This window comes from Aspergillus heteromorphus (genome assembly GCF_003184545.1).
Source record: "Aspergillus heteromorphus CBS 117.55 chromosome Unknown BO70scaffold_2, whole genome shotgun sequence".
Taxonomy (NCBI): domain Eukaryota; kingdom Fungi; phylum Ascomycota; class Eurotiomycetes; order Eurotiales; family Aspergillaceae; genus Aspergillus; species Aspergillus heteromorphus.
The window spans coordinates 1,727,769-1,745,669 of record NW_020290407.1 but is presented as its reverse complement, the minus strand read 5'-3'; the positions used below and the strand labels follow the sequence as shown (position 1 = coordinate 1,745,669).

At 51.3% G+C, this 17,901-nt stretch overlaps 4 protein-coding genes across 4 annotated transcripts; 2 read left to right on the top strand and 2 right to left on the bottom strand.

The window, feature by feature from the left end:
- Positions 1 to 1,672: 1,672 nt before the first annotated feature.
- On the bottom strand, positions 1,673 to 4,036 carry BO70DRAFT_283201 (uncharacterized protein; the record flags this gene model as incomplete). The annotated part of the gene is made up of 4 exons (XM_025539080.1): positions 1,673 to 2,200; positions 2,231 to 2,566; positions 2,654 to 2,788; positions 3,617 to 4,036. Coding segments are annotated over 4 exons (1,419 nt in total), but the record flags the coding sequence as incomplete, so codon positions are not given.
- An 806-nt stretch (positions 4,037 to 4,842) lies between these two features.
- BO70DRAFT_358653 (ENTH domain protein) lies at positions 4,843 to 7,575 on the top strand. The gene is made up of 5 exons (XM_025542343.1): positions 4,843 to 5,325; positions 5,399 to 5,636; positions 5,692 to 5,882; positions 5,935 to 6,046; positions 6,104 to 7,575. The coding sequence occupies exons 1-5, from the start codon at positions 5,278 to 5,280 to the stop codon at positions 7,378 to 7,380; spliced, it is 1,866 nt and encodes a 621-aa protein (XP_025403651.1). The 5' UTR covers positions 4,843 to 5,277; the 3' UTR covers positions 7,381 to 7,575.
- Positions 7,576 to 11,345: 3,770 nt separating this feature from the next.
- On the top strand, positions 11,346 to 13,596 carry BO70DRAFT_392855 (uncharacterized protein; the record flags this gene model as incomplete). The annotated part of the gene is made up of 5 exons (XM_025546315.1): positions 11,346 to 11,469; positions 11,577 to 12,269; positions 12,319 to 12,635; positions 12,685 to 12,800; positions 12,852 to 13,596. The coding sequence occupies 5 exons, from the start codon at positions 11,346 to 11,348 to the stop codon at positions 13,594 to 13,596; spliced, it is 1,995 nt and encodes a 664-aa protein (XP_025403650.1).
- A 1,567-nt stretch (positions 13,597 to 15,163) lies between these two features.
- Positions 15,164 to 16,409, bottom strand: BO70DRAFT_329565 (acetate uptake transporter family protein; the record flags this gene model as incomplete). The annotated part of the gene is made up of 3 exons (XM_025540784.1): positions 15,773 to 16,409; positions 15,545 to 15,713; positions 15,164 to 15,484 (listed from the first exon to the last, which is right to left on the bottom strand). Exons 1-3 carry the CDS (start codon positions 16,150 to 16,152, stop codon positions 15,164 to 15,166), a joined length of 870 nt encoding a protein of 289 aa, XP_025403649.1. The 5' UTR covers positions 16,153 to 16,409.
- Between the last annotated feature and the right edge of the window lie 1,492 nt (positions 16,410 to 17,901).

Here is a 17,901-nt window from a genome sequence, read left to right as displayed (position 1 = left end):
CGTTGGTAGTATTCTTTTTATGTCCGAAACGTAAAAGACCATCTGGAGGATTACTTCGATTCGAGTACACTTTTCACGAACGACTATGATCATGTCACAGTTCCTTCAACTACTCCTATTGTACCTCCGGTGACATATTACCATAATTGCGACCACATTCTCATATCCTGTATTCTGCAAACCTCCGCATTCATCCCATCAGATAACCCCAGAGACCAACTCGCAGAGACAAGTCGCTGAATACTCCCAGTAGAGGTATGCAGTATCAACACATGGCTATCCACTAGTCTCTCCCGTCTCTGTCGGCCATCCAACGCCTTCGACGCGCTCTATCCTGCGCAAACCGATCAACTGAATCATCCTCTGTCAGCGCTCTACCACTTGCAAGCTGAGTATTCGAAGCCACGCCTGGCCGCAGTCTGTCACTCGCAAACCGATTCTGAAAATCCACATTTGTTCGTATTCTCTCACTCACAAACCGACTGCGTGAAGTCAGGTGCGCCCGCGCTCTGTTCCTCACAAACTGATTGTGCGAAGCCACGGCCTTCCGCGCTCGATCCCTTGCAAGCTGATCGTGTAAAGCTATCTCTGCCCGCGCTCTATCAGTCGCAAGCCGTTTGTGTGAAGCCACATCTGGCTGCGCTCTATATCTGGCAACCTGATCGTGTGGACCCGCATCTGCCCCTTCCCAAGACATGGCCCCAGACTCCTCGGTTTCGGTATCATCGATGTTCATATAGGCCGAGGACGATAAGGCGTCAGGCATGTCCAAATTGCTCGAAGGCGGTCGGATGGGAGACTCGCCGTCCACATCCATTCCATCCCTGTCTAGCGCAATTTCAGCCTGGGTTTGCACCCATCTACCGGTGCTTTCGTCGTAGGTCCGAATTATCTGGGGTTGGACACTCTGGATAGTTAACTTTGACACTTTTGCTTGCTCTTTGGGCAAGTCGCTAGAGTTGCTAGAAGTTGCCTTGGACGAGCGAAGAATCTTGTAGACCTGCGTTCTCTCGGATCGCCTTTCCGATTTGCATTCACTTGAATAGGCCATTTCGTCAAGGTTGACTAGTGGAGCCCACGCTGGAGATATATTAGGCCCTGTTATCGGAGCCCACGCTTGAGTTGTATTTTGTGTAGTTAACACTTGAGACGTTTCACGCCTTGTTATTGGAGCCCACGATTGATTTGCATGGGGTGTAGCCAACGCTCGAGATATATCTGGCCCTACCATCGGAGTCGACGCTTGGATTGTCTGGGGTGCAGCCAATGCTCGAGGTGTATCTGGCCGTGCCACCGGAGCTGACGCTTGGCTTGTGACGGGTGCAGCCGATACCTGAGATGTCTCAGGCCCTACGACCGGAGTCAACCCCTGCGCTGTATCGGGTGCAGGCAATACCTCAGATGTATCAAGCCCTGATACCGGAGCCGATGCTGGAGATGCGCTGGATTCTCCTGGCGCTTGACCTGGATCTTGCGCTCCTGAGCCGCTCCGCGGGGAAGTACCAGGCCCTTCTGGCGCGTTAGGTGCATCTGTAATTGCTAAAATGTCCTCGTAAATTCTTTCAAATAGTTCTGGCGAGAGATCCTGACTATAGCGATGGGTGCTGTCAGTCTGTTCCCGACTTCCTGCGCTGGAGGATTGGCCCTCTTCTTCGCGGCTGCCGGTATCTGGTTCACCTTCTGAGTCTGGATCGCGCTCGGTGTCTGAGTCGTCATCCGAAATCTCGTAGAAGTCTGAATCGTGCTCGGTGTCGGACTCGTCGTCCGAAATCTCGTAGATCTCTGGTTTGGGGCGTTCATCGCTCGTAGGAGATGGTTCTGAAGACCGGCCGTAGCCAGCATCCACTCCTTCATAGAAGGATTCCCATTTTCCTTCTTTCTTAAGTCTCCACGAATAAAACAAGCCAGTACCCACGTCCTTGCTGAACCTAAATGGAACATTGACTGAAGAAAGTAGCTTGCCAATAGCCAGGCCCGTGGCATGGTCAAGTCCCCCGGATGCTCCTCTCTCCAGGGCACGATGCAATCCCCTTGAATTGCGCTTGTAAGATGCTAGTTTGTCGAGTTGGAGAACATCACGGATTCCAGAGCTCTCCGCAGCCATTTCCTGGATAGTGCTTATCTTGAATGAGGATATGATTGCGGCCGATGGGATGCGCCCCCAGATTAAGAATTCCCCCCCTCCATTGTACTTGCTGATCTTGATTCCGTGTTCAGTCTCAAATTTGACCTTGATTCCGTGTTCTTTCACAAAATCCCATGCGGAATACACCGGTGTCCCGAGCTTTCGGGTGTCAATAATTGTTACAATCGCACCTTCCTTTCCCGTGATCGCTCTGTGGACAGGCGCCAGCATCGATTGACAGGTTGAGATAAACGGCGACAGTGTCTTTTTAATATGGACGTGGTCGGAGAACATTTGGTCGAATTCTTCCTGGGTAATGTCCTCCGGGGGGAAACGTTCAGCATCAACAAAACGGCCAGCAATAAAGAGTCGTTTAGAATTGACTCCTTGCGAATTTATGTTTGACCAACGGTACAAAATTGGAGGCAGACAATTCTTGGTCTTGGGAGGCCCATGTTTCGGTTGATTTTGCTGCTACTCGAAGTATTACATGTTTGATACTTTGAACGCAGGGCTAGTAATACTCACCTCGGCCTTGCGTTCCATCTCACAAAAATAGCATGCTTTCTCACCAGCTGTGCATAAGCTTGTCTCGTTGGCAGGTTCTAGTAGGACCGGCTTACGCTTCGAGAAGGGGACGATTGGAGATGAGTATATCGGTACCTGTGGTAGGTTAATTACAAGTTTGCCCATCAACTCTAATAATTCAGCTTACCGGTGGAGGTTTGTTTGTGGTGGTATCAGGTACCTGATCACTCCCGCTTGTAGCATTCATTCCATTCGAGCTGCTTTCCAACAGGTTTGTTGACCTCTTTGATAGGTTAGCATGTAGAATACATCCATCATGCCTGTGATGTTAACTTACCGATGTATCTTGCGAGTTCTCTTGGGTGGTGGAATCAGATACTTGGCCTGTATTGTTTGTAGCATTTACTCCATTCGAGCCGCTTTCCAACGGGTTGGTTGATTCCTATGATAGGTCAACATGTAAGATATATCCATCAGACCTATGATTTTAGCTTACCGGTGTGTTTTGAGAGGAGCTATCTGGTATAATGGGATCAGGCACCCGGCCTGTCTTCCTTGTAGCATTGTCTCCATCCAAGTTGACTGCCGGTAAGCATACGCAGCTCTATGATATGTTAGTATACAATCTATTAACAATGGGGCTTCAGATTACTGATGTGCTCGGCGAATCGCTCGGAGCGGTAGGAAAAGGCATTTCATCATTCTTATTTGCGGCATTATTCTCGCCAGAGCTACGTGCCAGTGAGTATACATAGCTCTATGGCATGTTAGTATGCATCGATTAAAAATGCGGTATCAACTAACTGATGAGTTTGGAGAATTGTCCGGTGTTGAAGAATCAGATATCTGACCATTCTTGTCTGTAGTAACCTTCTCACGGGAACTGCTTGCCAGTAGGTGCACGGGGTTCTGTTTTATGTCAGCATGGAACCCATTAATATTGTGACTTCCACTTACTGGCACACTTTGAGAATTATCTTGGGGGGTAGAAGCAGGCGGAGTCTGAAATTTGGAAGTGTTGATATCATCGGAATTCTTTTCCGCAAGCCCAAGCTCAAGAAATCTCGATTTTTCTCTTATTTTCTCAATTATCGGACGCCAGCAGCCCTCCTTGTCGAATGGAGAAAGATGCACCTCCTTCCAGACTTGGTGAGAGTCTTTTCTCATGCTACACCATTGGGTGTTCAACGTGGCTGATGGAATGCCATTCTCAAATCCACATCCCTTCACCTCAAACTTGAAGACATGGTTGAAAATCTCTTTGAAAGCTTTTGAGTCTCTCTCAAAGAATCTGTACAAACAGCAAAGCAAAACTCTCTGGTCTCGAGTCCATCTGTTTCTCAGCTTGGCGGCCGCGTAGTCAAGACCAGCCAAGCAATCCATTGGAAGAGTTGAGTATTACAGCCAGATAAGGTCAGACTAAGGTATCGAAGCAGTGAGGTGGGATAAAACAGAAACGTCGGATACAGTTGGCGTTGAACAGGGTAAAGATTCAGATGAGTGTGAGAGGAAGGGAAAGTGGATTGGGTTCAACTTTTGAATTAAAATGAAGCAGATGATAAGAGCAGTCTCAGAGCAATGTTTTGGGGGAATAAAGTGGCATCCTCGAATGTGAGAATTCAGTGGGAAAGGTTGCAATGTGTTGCTATCTGAAGTAGGAAACAGGTTAAGAGAAGAGGCTTGGACTTGGGAAGCCATTTTTGAAAGCATTTGGGTTTCTGAGAGAAACGCCTGATTCATCATGTTAGTGAGGAGAGTAACACTCAAGATGAATCAACAATCAATGAGGAAAACATCTGAATCAATGAATGCGGTGGACAGTCAGAAAGTAGTAAGATATATTGTGCGGAAAAGGGACTAGTAGAGTATGGAAGTATTCGGTACCTCTCTTGTCCCTGGCGCCGGATTGAGTGAATCAGACTTGTAAGATAAACCATTCACTCCTGTAGCCCGCAGTAATTTTCTTTCTTTCACCACCAACCGTGACCAGATCATATGTATGGAGTAAAGTGTAGAGAGTAGGTAAGTAAGTGTAGTTGCTGCTCGGATAACATCATCGGGCCGGCAGAAACGGCACTAGGCGGTTCACAGCCTAGGCGGCAATGAGGCGCGCCCCACTACGATGCCGCTTGCTGGAACTTGGACGTCCAACATCCCGACGCCCTGAAGCTCTCTTCTCTCCCCGACCTGCTCATCATATCTTCTCCCCTCCCGTTCGCCTGCTGGGTTCAATCCCTTAGCTAGCAGCCACCCCCCCTCGTCTTCCCCCCTTATCTCACCCGGGAAAATCCCTGGCAGATCGTCCCTGTCAAGACCGAACGTTCCGACTCCCCTCCCTCCTTGGAATCCGTACTTCGAACCGTCCCACTCCACTATTGACCGGCCGCGTAAAGAACCCAGCTTTCGCAACATGGCAACTTGACGCATCATGATAATTTTTGGCATCGATGTGGGCAGATCAATTAAAACACGATTATAGTCATTGTCTACTCTCATTCTCGATCGATCCGGTTATCGTCTCTCACCCCCTCCATCCCCTCCACCCCCGAACCCAGTCCGTGGCCACATTCCCCTGATTCCTGTCCCCGCACAATCGCTACTGCGGAGACCACTCATCCTTGACCATGTCTCACAATTTTGAGAAGTCGGTGAAGGGGGCCACCAAAATCAAGGTTAGTACATGGCTATGCTGCTCTCATCGATCCGACTTGCGCAATGTGCTGACGGCCCGACTCCTATCGACAGCTTGCCGCCCCCAAATCCAAATATATCGAACACATTTTAGTTGCGACCCATACCGGCGAGGCGGGCGTGGCAGAGATATTCCGAACCCTACAGCTTCGACTGCGCGACTCAACATGGACCATCGTTTTCAAAGCTCTAATCGTCATCCATCTGATGGTAAGAGAAGGCCAGTTGGACGCCACCTTGCAGTACATGGCGGAGAACCCCAGAAAGCTTGCGATTAGCGGATACTCAGAAAGTAAGCGATGCCACTAGAACTGGCGAGGGAAGCTGCTGACGGAGCAATGGTGCAGTTCAGTCGCAAGGCCATAATATCCGGAGATATTCCGACTACCTCATCGCGCGCGCAAGAGCTTTCGAAGATACAAAGACCGACTTTGTGCGAAGCGGACAAGGGCGCATGAGAAGACTGACAGTGGAGAAGGGTCTTTTAAGAGAAACGGAAGTAGTCCAAGACCAAATCCGGGCGCTGCTGCGATGTGACGTAGGTCATCATCTTCCTGGGCGTGACGATCGTCGCGACTGACCAACTCCAGCTTCTAACCGACGATGTCGAAAACGAAATATCGCTGACCGCGTTTCGGTTGCTGACCTTGGATCTTTTGACGCTTTACTCGGTCATGAACGAGGGCACAATAAATGTCCTGGGTAAGTCTTCCTCACTAGCCAATCGGTGCGGCATGTTCTGACATGAATTGCGGACAGAGCACTACTTCGAGATGTCCCGGCCTGATAGCGAACGCGCGCTCGAGATTTATAAGACTTTTACCGTACAAACAGAAGAAGTTGTTAAGTTCCTGGGCGTTGCCAGGCATTTTCAAACCGCAACGCGACTGGAAATTCCCAAACTCAAACACGCTTCTACAGATTTGACGCGACTTCTCGAGGACGACCTGAATGATCCCGATTTCAACCTTCGTCGGCGAGAATATTTGGCGCGGAAGGAAGGGAAGAGTGTCGGTTCCCCAACACCTGTAGCCAAGAACGCAACTGGGGATCGATTTGTTAGCAATCCGAATACCTCGCCAGCTCGACCTCAAACACAGCCCAACCCGCAGAAGAAGTCGAACCCCGTAGATCTTATTGACTTCTTCGATTCAATTGAGCAAAACCAGCAGCCAATGGACCACACCAACCCGTTCCAACAGGCACAGCTACAGCAGCAGGCGCAGGCGATGCAGTTCCAGCAGACAGGCTTTCAACCGCAGCAGCCGGCATTCTATGCGCAACCCACAGGCTTCCAGCAACAACCTCAACCCACAGGGTTCGGTCAACAGCCGGACTTCACGTCCCAGTTTCCGCCGCAAAATGGCCCGCAATTTAGCCAGCCGCCACAGCCAGTCCCTCAGCCGCTTCAACCCAACCACACGGGGGCAGGGTTTGGCGGTTATTCGGCCCAGCCCCAAACATACGGGTTCCAATCCAACCTCGCTCCCATTCCGCAACATGACGTTAGCGCATTCCCACAACAGCAGCAGCAACCGATGCCAATGGCTCAGCAACAGTTACAACCGCAGTCAACCAACCCATTCAGACAGTCTATGTTGATGGCCACGCCGACCGGATCGGCCACAGCCGCAACTCCACTCAGCCGCCAGAACACCAATCCCTTTGCGCGGCGTCTCTCGACAGCCAACCCGCAATTCAACTCGGGCCCTCCGGAGGCCTTCCCGCAGCAGCCGCCGCCACAGCCACAGCCACAAGCACCGCAGCAGCCAGCGCCGCTCCAAGCGCAGCGAACAGGGACCAATCCGTTTGCTCGAGCCTCGTCTGTTCCTCCACAGCAATCACAGGGATTGCAGCCGCCTGCCGCGGCGCCGCTCCGGCCCAATCCTACCGGGAGCACCAACCCATTCCGTCAGAGCGCGTTCGTGAATCAGCAGACGGGCCAGGGGTGGCATACCAGTGGCCAGCAAGGCACGATGGGTGGTTTGGAGCAACTGGACACTATGCAAGTGTTCCCGCGACCGGGGCTGTCATAGGGCGCAGACGACCGTGCCAACAAAACGCTGCGCCGAGAGGGTTGTTGTGTTAGACGTGCCTATTTTCCTTTTCCATTAATACTCGTTATTATCAGCTTGCATTTGATTATTGTGTGTTATTTAATGCATCATGGCGAGCTCGCAGCGCGGGCATGACCGTGGACGATGTAGCGATATCAAGCAATACTTAGTGACAGGCGCATATAACAAGACTTGTAGCAGACTGAAAAGCAACCCGAGCCGGTAGAGAAGTACCTACACAGGATCATATCCACTCAGGACCAGCAAGGACGACCATAGTAATCATGGCTGACCGCATGACCGCCGTCATCGGCAAGGGATCGGGATACACGGGATTATCCGCATCTTTCCATCCCACGACAACCAATTGTCTGGTCTCAATAGCTCATCATAGGTGGCCTATATATGTACCTTAGATACTACGTAGTACGCACAGGACCAAATGGGTACTATCCAGTCGTCAGTATTAGTAGTGACCCCCGCACCAACGTCCCTCTCTCCGAGACTCCCACATAGTCCTGTCCTGCGTAAGTAAAAAAAAAAAAAAAAAAAAACGCAAAACCCGACATCTACTTAGGTACTATTGGCAATACAGCAGCTATACCTTACACTACACAAATTCTCATTACCAACGGCCCATTTCATCCCGGTATGCCGGGCAAAAGTAAGTATGGAGCAAACCTCCGACGAGTCCGTCGGCGTACATCCCCAACCCCATCCCCCATCATTATTTTCCAGGCAGCCAGACCAGCGCCATCGAGCCAACCAACCCCAGTGCTGCGATCTGTTTGGCTCTCAACATCAGGACCTAGACCTTAGCACGCTGCATGGAGATGCTAAGACCGGCGGATGGTGGACCGATCGGCTTGTTCCGATAGGCTTAATAACAGGTGTGTTTCAGGCCTTCAACAATCAACACAGTCACACCGGAGGGGACTAGGACTCAGGGAGGGAGCCTGGAAGGGGGTTGGTAGGCTGATGGTGAGAGGATAGAGTTTGGAGGTGCAAGCCAGATCCATTTTCTGTGAAGCAAACATGGATGTTTGGCGTTGTAGGTCGTAAAGTACGCGTAGGCAGTTCGAGTTTCTACCTAGTAGATTGGTTGGAACGGAGTAACTGCGTAGACGTACTCCGTAGGTAGGTAGTTTGATGCTGGATCGCGTAGTACCGAAGCAGCGCCGCAGCGCCGCAGCGGCGAGCGCAGAAGGCCATCATCCATCCATCCATCCATTCATCCAAGTGTTGATTGTTGAAGGCTGAAAGGGTTGGTTGAACTTGACAAACAAGCCCAGTGAGCTTCGGCCCACAGCCGACTCGTACCCACCGTCTTACCTATTTCCCACACCGTTTCATCAGGGTACCCGGCACCAGTCCCGTCGAGCCATGGTATGGATGGATGTCCGCTTTTTCAGACATGATATCCGTGCCAAAGTCGAATCCCAACCCGACGATTGGCTCTAGTCCCGGCGGAGATGACAGCCGTCAGGACCCAGAGCGTGGGAAAGACTGGTGTCCCGTGCATGATCGCGATATTTCCGAGTTTCTCGTAAAATTCTGTTTGCTTTTACTACTTGGTAGTAAGTATGTAGGTATGTAGTCAGCGGATAGTATAGTTATCCAATTTCTGATCCTCTACTCCGTATCTATCCATTATCCGTAGAGTACCTACCTAGGTGCACAGTCCACACTGCCTAGTATCTACTCCATTCATAACAAGTTCTCGGTATTACTCTTGTTCAACACCAGACACCAGAAAACCGGATAATATTGGCCCTAGCGTCCGGACGTAAGTGCCGTATCTGGACCGGTTGGGTAATCATTATGCCACTACTATGGAGTTATCTCCGTCCGTCTAGTCTCCAACTCCAAAGGCTCAAGGAATCATAAGGCTGGCTAAATGTTGGCCTGCAGGATGGCTGATTCATGATTACGACTCATGTTGCGGTCAGAGATTGCCTTCACACTGAGTGTGATTTCGTGCATCCAGGCATGTGCATACTCCATGCTACTACCATGTACATGTCCTGACTCGTGCGTGTACTTGGCACAAGGGAGTATAACTAATATGTAGGCAATGGTAGTCACAGGAGCAGGATTATCCCCCTGCAGTCGACGATCGCTGCAGGAAAGGTAGAGGCGAGGTGCAGGCAGCTGTGCGTGTTTGGTATGCCGGTTTTTTTAGTCTACGTAGCGGCGCAGGAGGTGGAAGACGCTACGACTGCGCCCATGTCCTCTAGACCGTTGCTACTTCGATTCGATGCGCTACAAGTACGGAGTACTCCGTAGATGCAGTAAGTGTATACGGAATACAATCAAAGCACTTTCTGGGAGACTACTAGTTCATCTATTCCATCGAATAGATATGTTGACATACAAAGTGCTGCGTACGGAGGTCGGACATCAAGGATGATAATGACGTGCTCAACCGTTGCGGTCAATGGCAATTTGAATGGCGGTGGATCAACCTGTTTAGCATCCCCGGTGGTCGGCGCGTGCGTGCTTGTTGGGACTTGGGATGGGGCGGAAAAAGTGTCAGCCCTGAAGACCTGACATGACGTACGTGGAGTCCCAGCTTTGATGGCCGTGGATTCTGACACTGAGGGTTTGTCTTTGAGAAGGCGAAATCTCTCGCGTAGATACAGTCGAGGCACCCGGGATTGAGTCGAGAGACACATCGCATCAAGCACCCCGACAGTTCAGGAGGGAAAATTTAACCGATCTGATCCGATCGGTGGTGTGGAGTCCACTGGGTTTGCTGGCCTTGGGTCACGGCTTTTCGGATGTTCCCCTGGGGGTTTGCCTTTTTAACTTCCGACTAACACGGTTTTTTACGATTTGGATGTGCAGTCAATAACAGAGTCGGGTGCCTGAGTTGGTACTCCGTACTGCGTCGTACTATTGTGTCGTAGATTATAGTACCGTATATAATCTATCGACTTTGTAACCAAAGCCAATCAATCACTTACCTATCTATCTGAATTCTGAAGTGCATATTAAGTGTGTAACTAACAGCCCTGACTATTAATAGTCTGCGAATTCTCGTAATGTGACTTATTACTCATACTTGGAATGTCCAATTCGCATCGACGAAATTTAAGTTGCTGCTCCACCCGGGCGCCGGCAGCAGCAACATCCGAGATCTGGACCTCGTGTCTTGCTGGCCTATTGTCCATTTTCATTATTATTTTCATTGTTTTGTTGTTATCTTATGGTTTGCTTTGACATTAGCGCTTGACGGACACTTACACGAGATTGGACCAAGGATTGCAATCTTTCGCCGGGTGGTTTTGAAGTTGTACTTGTGCCTGCATGTGCTCCGGTATCGTTGGTCGCGACGCCCACGGTCATTGGCTACGCGTCGGCACAACAGAAAATTAAAACGCAAAATAAGGGAAGACACAGGCATTAAGGGAAACAGGGAACAGGCATAATTCTCCTTCACATCGCTTTTTCTTACGACCCTTACCCTCTTCAGGGCCCGTCCCTCTCCACTTTCATTACTTCCAATACAGTTTACAATACAGCCCCTCCCCTCCGCCGCCGCCGTCTCTCTCCCGCTCGCTCAGTCGCTCGCTCTCTCTCTCTCCCACTCAATCATCGGTCTCCCTCCTCCTAGGCGGCTCCTAGGCTCTCACAAGTCACATCAACTATCCCTCTCGCTCTGATAATTCTTTATTCCCCATCCATCCGAATCCCGTCTCCCCCCCTACCCTAAGAGATGGGCTTTTCCTGATAAGGGCAGTGCGCTGACCATTCAGCATTTCCCTTCTCTCAATATCCCCTCTTCTCTTCCCCCAGATTCCTCGTTCAGTCTCACGGTTGCACCCTCAATCCCACCCCCAGACCCCCCACGAGGCCTGTCCCATCTCCGCCCACTCTAGAACGATGAGCATCCACGAGGATCGCCAGGATCTGTGAATAATACAATTAGACTCGCGCGTGCGATGGACGCCAAGAATTCCCCTCATTATCAGCCAACGGCGCGCTCTTTGGCCACCGACCACGAGCACGTCCTGCCTTTGCTGGGCAAACCAGCTGCCTGGGCAACTCCCAATGCTGTCCATCCGGGTGCTATTAATAACACCACCTATCATCCTCACCACCATCCTTACAACTATCCGATTCCAGCGCCCAGTCAGGTGCCTGCTTACGGTCCTGTTCCTCCCCCGCCGCAGCCATCATCAATACCTCCGCCTCCCGTCCATGCCGATGCGCAGCCTTTCACCAGCGAGCCCCCCGTCAGGATGTAAACAGGAACGGTGTCACGAAGCTACGCAAGCCGCGGAAGACCAACAATGCGTCTGCAGGGAAGTCGACCCTGTTCTGGGTCCATACCGATCCCCAGTCCGTGTCCGAAGGAACAAGGGAAGAGACGCTCAAGCGCATCCGTTCCCATGTCATGTCAGAGCACAACCGCAAGAAGAGGCTAGAGAATACAAAGCGTTACAAGAGCAAAACCTGGAAACACCTTGCCTTTCAGCCTGTGGAAACCACCGCCTCCAGTTCGTCCTCTGCCACCGCAGCTTCTTCGACTTCTCCGCCGGGACCATCGCACAAGCAGACCGTCACCGAATCCCCTTCGTTCGGCACGCGCATCACTTCAGATTCGTCCTCCTCCGGCTCGTCCTCTCCTGAACAGCGACATAAAGAAGAGCCAGATAATGCATTGGTTGTCACGAACGTGGCCAGTCATCCGGCTGTTTCTGCAGGAACCGTTGACAACTATAGCCTCGAAGCACCTTCGCATAATGCGCTCACGCCTGTACAGCCAGCCTCTCCGTGGGTTTACCTGGGCTCCGGGGGCTCAGATCCGTTCAATGCGATGCACACGGTGATGTCGGACCGTATGGGCCGGCATCTGCAGCACTGTATGTTGGCCTGGCTCTTTCCCAATATTTAATTCTAACGTCTTGTCAGTCTTTGATTTGACACAGCAGGCATATCCGTTGCAACGCCGATATGGGCCCAAGTTGCGCGCCCATTGGATGACGTTGGTGCAGCATGACCCGGCTTCATTGCACGCTTGTATATGTGTGGCGGCATCCAATTCTGCATTGGCCGCTGGGGAGTTCCCCCTGACGGATCCGAATAAGCGGCGTTCTAGTGTGCTCCTGCTCGACACGTTCCATCACCGAGGGGAGACGATTCGACTAGTCAACGAAGGCTTGTCAGATCCGATCAAGGCATCCAGCGACGAGCTGATTGCTGCGGTGTCAATTCTTTTGACCATTGAGGTGAGGGGGATCTCTGCAAAATATGCGAATGCTTTGGCTGACCGGATAGATTGCGTCGGGAAATGCCGACTATCTCAAAATTCATCTTGCCGGCCTACGGCAGATGGTCGGCATGAGAAATACATTTGCGGACGTGCCACCCGACGTTCGATTCCAGATTTCATGGTCAGCCTTACCCAACGTTGTGGATCTGTGGGCCCCTACTGACTCGACTAGGACTGACATCCGCGTGGCATGCATGGCCGGCTCCAAACCTATTTTCCCTTTCATTCGTTACGCCCGTCCTTCGCAATTAACACTTATCCCCCCTAATGAAGACCTTGCGCCTATAGCTTCCCGTTTGATACAACTAATAGAGATACCCGGCATGTTCGGCGATGCCATACCTAAGACGATATACGACCTGGCCGAGCTCACATGGTATTGCGAGTGGATCAAGAGCAGCCCACAATACCAAGACTTTGATGACGAGACGGAGAATTACTTCAACACGGAGGTCATCAGCGTCGAATACTCCCTTCACACTGATCGTTTCACGGCAACGGGCGGAGTGAAGGACGAGGCGACCATCGAAGGTTGCGTTCGGCTAGCTTGCCTGCTGTTCCACAACACGGCCATCTGGGGCTTCTACCCAGATATTGCGCCGGTGTTCCCCAAGCCCATCACCACCCTTCGCGTGGCACTCGAAAACACCATTTTGTCCGGTTACTTCCAGCTGTGCCGGGATGTGTTGGTGTGGATCCTGTTCACGGGGGCGTGCAGCGCGCGGCTGATGCCGGAGCGAGGGTTTTTCGTGAGCCAGCTGATCCCGGTGGTGCGAGAGGAGGGCATCCAGACTTGGCAAGAACTGCGAGCCCTGCTATTGGGCTTTTTCTATGTGGACCGGTGTTATCTGGTCCAGCTGCGCGAACTCTGGGACGAGATCCAAGGAAGGGTCCGCGCGCCGCAGGAGTGTATATAGAACCTGTTGCAACTCATATATAGGACCGATGCGCATGTTACATGGGCATGTATGATATATACTACTAATGAGACACGGTACATATGACCATGGATTCGCACGTCCGACTCATTCAACCCCATCTATCCATTCCATCCCGTAAATCCATTGACTGCCTGCATCTTAGTTTCATATATTTCCTAGATTTAAGTATGATGGATAACCAGAAAAGACCATTCCCAAGAAAAAGGAACGAAACCGAAAACGAGACGGACTAAAAATCCCTCACCACTCACCCATTCGGAAAAGAAGAGGAAGCACGCAAGACAAGCACATGATGAAACAGATTCTCCCAAACCCCAAACCAAAACGACACGATAACTAATAAAGAGCTAATCGTTCGGCAGAAAACGGCCTGTGATGACACCACCACGCACCCACCCGCCGAACAATATCCGCTCTCCGAGTCCCGCCCGAACCCCGAGCGTCTGCCGGCGCAAAGTCCTTTTTTTTCCCTTTCCCTTCCGTCCCTTTCCTACAAGTACTAATTGATGGGTACGCCCCGTGTCTCTGAAGGGGGAAGGAAGGGTTGGGTTAGATTTCTTTTACTTCTAGTCCTGCTCGTCTGGTGCTCTGCTTCACCCGTCCGCTTACCCTTAAGTTGAGCTGGAAAGCTTGTACTTACGTTGTTGCTGCTGTTGTTGTTGTTGTTGCTCGTCGCATTGGGACGGACTTACCTCACTCAGTCTTGGGACTGAACTAACTAACTACTGATTTACTTACTTGCTAATGAACTGATTACCTCCAGAGTATAGGTTGTCTCTTTCTTTCTTTCTTTCTTTTCTTTTTTTTTTTTTTTTTGTTTCTTTATCGAGGACAACACGACTTGGGTGCGGGGTTACGAGTCCTTATCTCTTTGTTATATCGGTTGTGATGCCCCGAGCTATACATTGTGCTCCTTGCATAGTAGTGCGGTGATGGTTCATGCTCCCTTGCGTGATCGGCAAAGCTTATGTTTGCCGAGGTGCGACCTGACTGAACTGGCTATGGATGGACTTGCAGTATGGAAAATAGTACCGAGTACTCTGTCCAACCACTACTTTATGATTATGAGGGGGGCTTGGTGGATACGACACAATGGATGATCGCCGTGACTTCAGGTAATTCCCTTTACAAGATATTACAGAATGCTGACGTACCTCATTTGTGGTCATTCAAGGTCAATAATTTCATGAACAAGAGCTAAAACAAACATCAAATCAAAACCGTCCCCCGTCCATTGTTCTCGACAACAGACTGCCGCGCCATTATCCGTCTTGATATAACCTGTCCCAATGGGAAACCAATACAAGGAAAGAAACACTTGTTTGGACCATTCGCACCTGCTACAGGGGGTTTGCAGGCCTGGTATATCCCACGGACGGTCTATGACCCGGACCATTCCCTGCGCAGCAATGGCCCTACAAGAATGGGTATCTGAAATATAAGTGGAGGTGTATTACTGTTTCGTGAGGGTTCTCTCTGGGTTGCTTCTTCGCCGGGCCTTGTTCGCGCCTGCGCCCAGACAAATGCTGCTGCGCCGTCGCGCTTAGACCGTCTCGCGCTCGGTCTTGACACGGCTGCGGGCAGTGGGAGACCAGGGGAAGTGGGCAACAGGGATAATGAAGAAACTGTTGCTGCTGTCGGCAATACCAGCCAGTGCGTTGTACCATGCAGCAAAAGCAGCCAGGAGACCGAAGAAACCACCCGCCTTGATGATAGGGGGGTTAGGCTCGCCGGCAGCGTTGGGACGCAGGTAGCCAATGGCAAGCAGCAAGAAGGTCAGGTCGAGGAAGAAGAACAGCAGGAAGAAAGCAACCGTGGATCTCAGGGTGCAGAACAGCATGATGGTGGTGAAGATGAACCAACCCTGCGGATGACAGTCAGCATTCACACTCGCATTCGCACTCGCATTGGCCGCAAAACTCACCATGAGGAACAGTCCCATCGAGTTGTAGAACATGCTTGCACCGCCGGCGGATTCAATCGACGAGGCGATCTCAAACCCACCGGGGGTCAACACAATGGCGAACGAGATCCAGAAACCTCCGTACGAGGACAGCGCAGTGGCACCAAAGGTGTTTCCGATGGCCATTTCCCTGTGCGACGAGTTAGATTGGGTCACAACCACCCAATGGAAGCAAACTGGAGAACATACCACATGCCAGCAAGTAGCTGAACGAGACCGCCGTATCCGAAAGCCAGACTGACGACGATGTTGTTCGCGGAGATACCGCGGGTTCCCATGTTGATCAAGCTCAGGAGGAAAGTGGTGAGGGCGAAAGCGCAGAGGCCCAGAGGCGCCGGGTTGGCGAACTTGCGGTTCTCGACCGACTTGTACAGACCGGGCTGGAACTCTCCTCCGAAGGGACGCAGGTTAGCTTCAGTGGTGTTGACATGGGCCATGGGGCCATAGCCAAAGCGCGCAGCGGCTCTAGCGGTGTCCTCCGCCGACATCTCATGGTGCATGGGCGCACCGCCGTTGGAGTCGTTGTCAGGAAGCATGTCCTTCTCGAGGGGCGCGTGTTGTGCCGACATTATGACTATCTAAGGCCGATGATCCGATCAAGGATTCAGGTACAGGAGGGAGATTGATTAAGGTGGTTTAAGATCCCAGAGGCAATCCAGCAAGCTGGAGGGTGGAGGAGAGGAATATATATGAAACCGCGGATGGAGAAAGGAGAAAACAACCACGATGCGCACAGCTCTGCTGGGCGGATCAGCAAGAAATTATCGTCACGAGAACCGGGACCGTGCCAGGTGTTCGAGGAATAAATAGAAGCAATGAGGAGAAGGGGGAGGGAGGTGAGGTGGAAGAAGAGGGGAAACGAGGTCAAATAAGAAGAAGGGCCCGGACGTCGCCTTTAGGATTGACGGGCGATGAGACCCAACCGGACGAGCGAAGGTTGCAGGGGAGCCAGCAATCTACCGGATTTGGGAGGAAGGACCGTTAGTTGGGGTTAGGCTGGGTTTAGTGGTTGGTTGGTACTTGGTAAGTCAGTCAGCTCTTTTTTTTTTTTTTTTTTTTTTTTCCCTCTTTCTTTCTTGGATGGGGGGAAATCAGAAAAAAAATGATTTTCCCCTCTGGCCTGATTATTATTTTCTTCGTATTATTATTACTCTATCGTGCTTTGTCGGCGGATGAGCAGCAGTGGAGCGCACGAATTTAGGGCCGGTTTTAAAACTAAAACGATGTGCAGGAATCCACCTGACGGGCCACTCCCGCCTGAATGTCCCTAATTGACTCTAGAACGGTAAAACGAGAACTTGGACGCTGTTCACCATCGGGACTTGGGATTTTGGAGAGACGACGATCCTCCATCATCCTGCGGTAGTATGCTCTCTCCATCGTCCATCTGGCCACCCGCGGCTCATTGGAGGCGCCCGCAAATAGACTTTCCATGGCCATTGGAAAGCGGGGGGGAAAGTGCTTCCAGTGTGCTTAATTACCTAGTAGGTTGCCGGGCACAGGGTCCAGTCCGGGCTGGATGAAGGGAACATTCCTTCCATTCGTCCAGCCGGGACTCTACGTACCTTAGCAAGTAGCGAGCACTCCGTAGCACCTTCCCACTTACCCATTCAACTTCTAGTCCTGTACTGGATAACTGGATGCACGACGGACTCCCTCCTAACACCGATTGACTTTTCAAGACCGGGGAAAAGCAAGGGCGGGTGGAGAATAAATGCGCCCGAGGTCTGGGGAAACAGCCAATCAGCACCCGCATATGCCGCAATCAGCCGGTCTCGCGCTCGCTTTCCTGCGTTGCCATAGGCCGGATGCGCCATTACCGTATTTCCGTTACTTCCAGTCATCTTCGGCTCTCATGCCAGTCCTATATAGTAACTAAGTACTCCGTACCAGCGAGGCTATGCCATGCTCTCTGATTCATGGTTCACGAGCCCTGACTAGCTAGATGTTCACGTCTCATGAAGATTAAATCTGTTACAACTTACATCTGAGCTGCAGACGGGGCTCTATTCACCATATGCAGGATGCAACAGAAGCAGCTCATCTGCTCCCAATGTAGGCACGAAGGACTCCGATAGTAGTTACCTGGGACTAGATTACCTCAGCGGAGTAGTACGGTAATTACAAGCGCTCGTTCTCAGCCGGACGATCCGTGGCTGCTGTCACTTCTCCATGAATGTCACCCCCAGGCGAATGGGTTCTCATTTTTGATCCATTGCCCACGGTTGCGAGTTGCGACGGAGACGGTATGATCTCTACCGTCGATGCTCCTGACCCGAACACTGAATCTCTCTCCCTTCCGTCCGATTTAACATCGG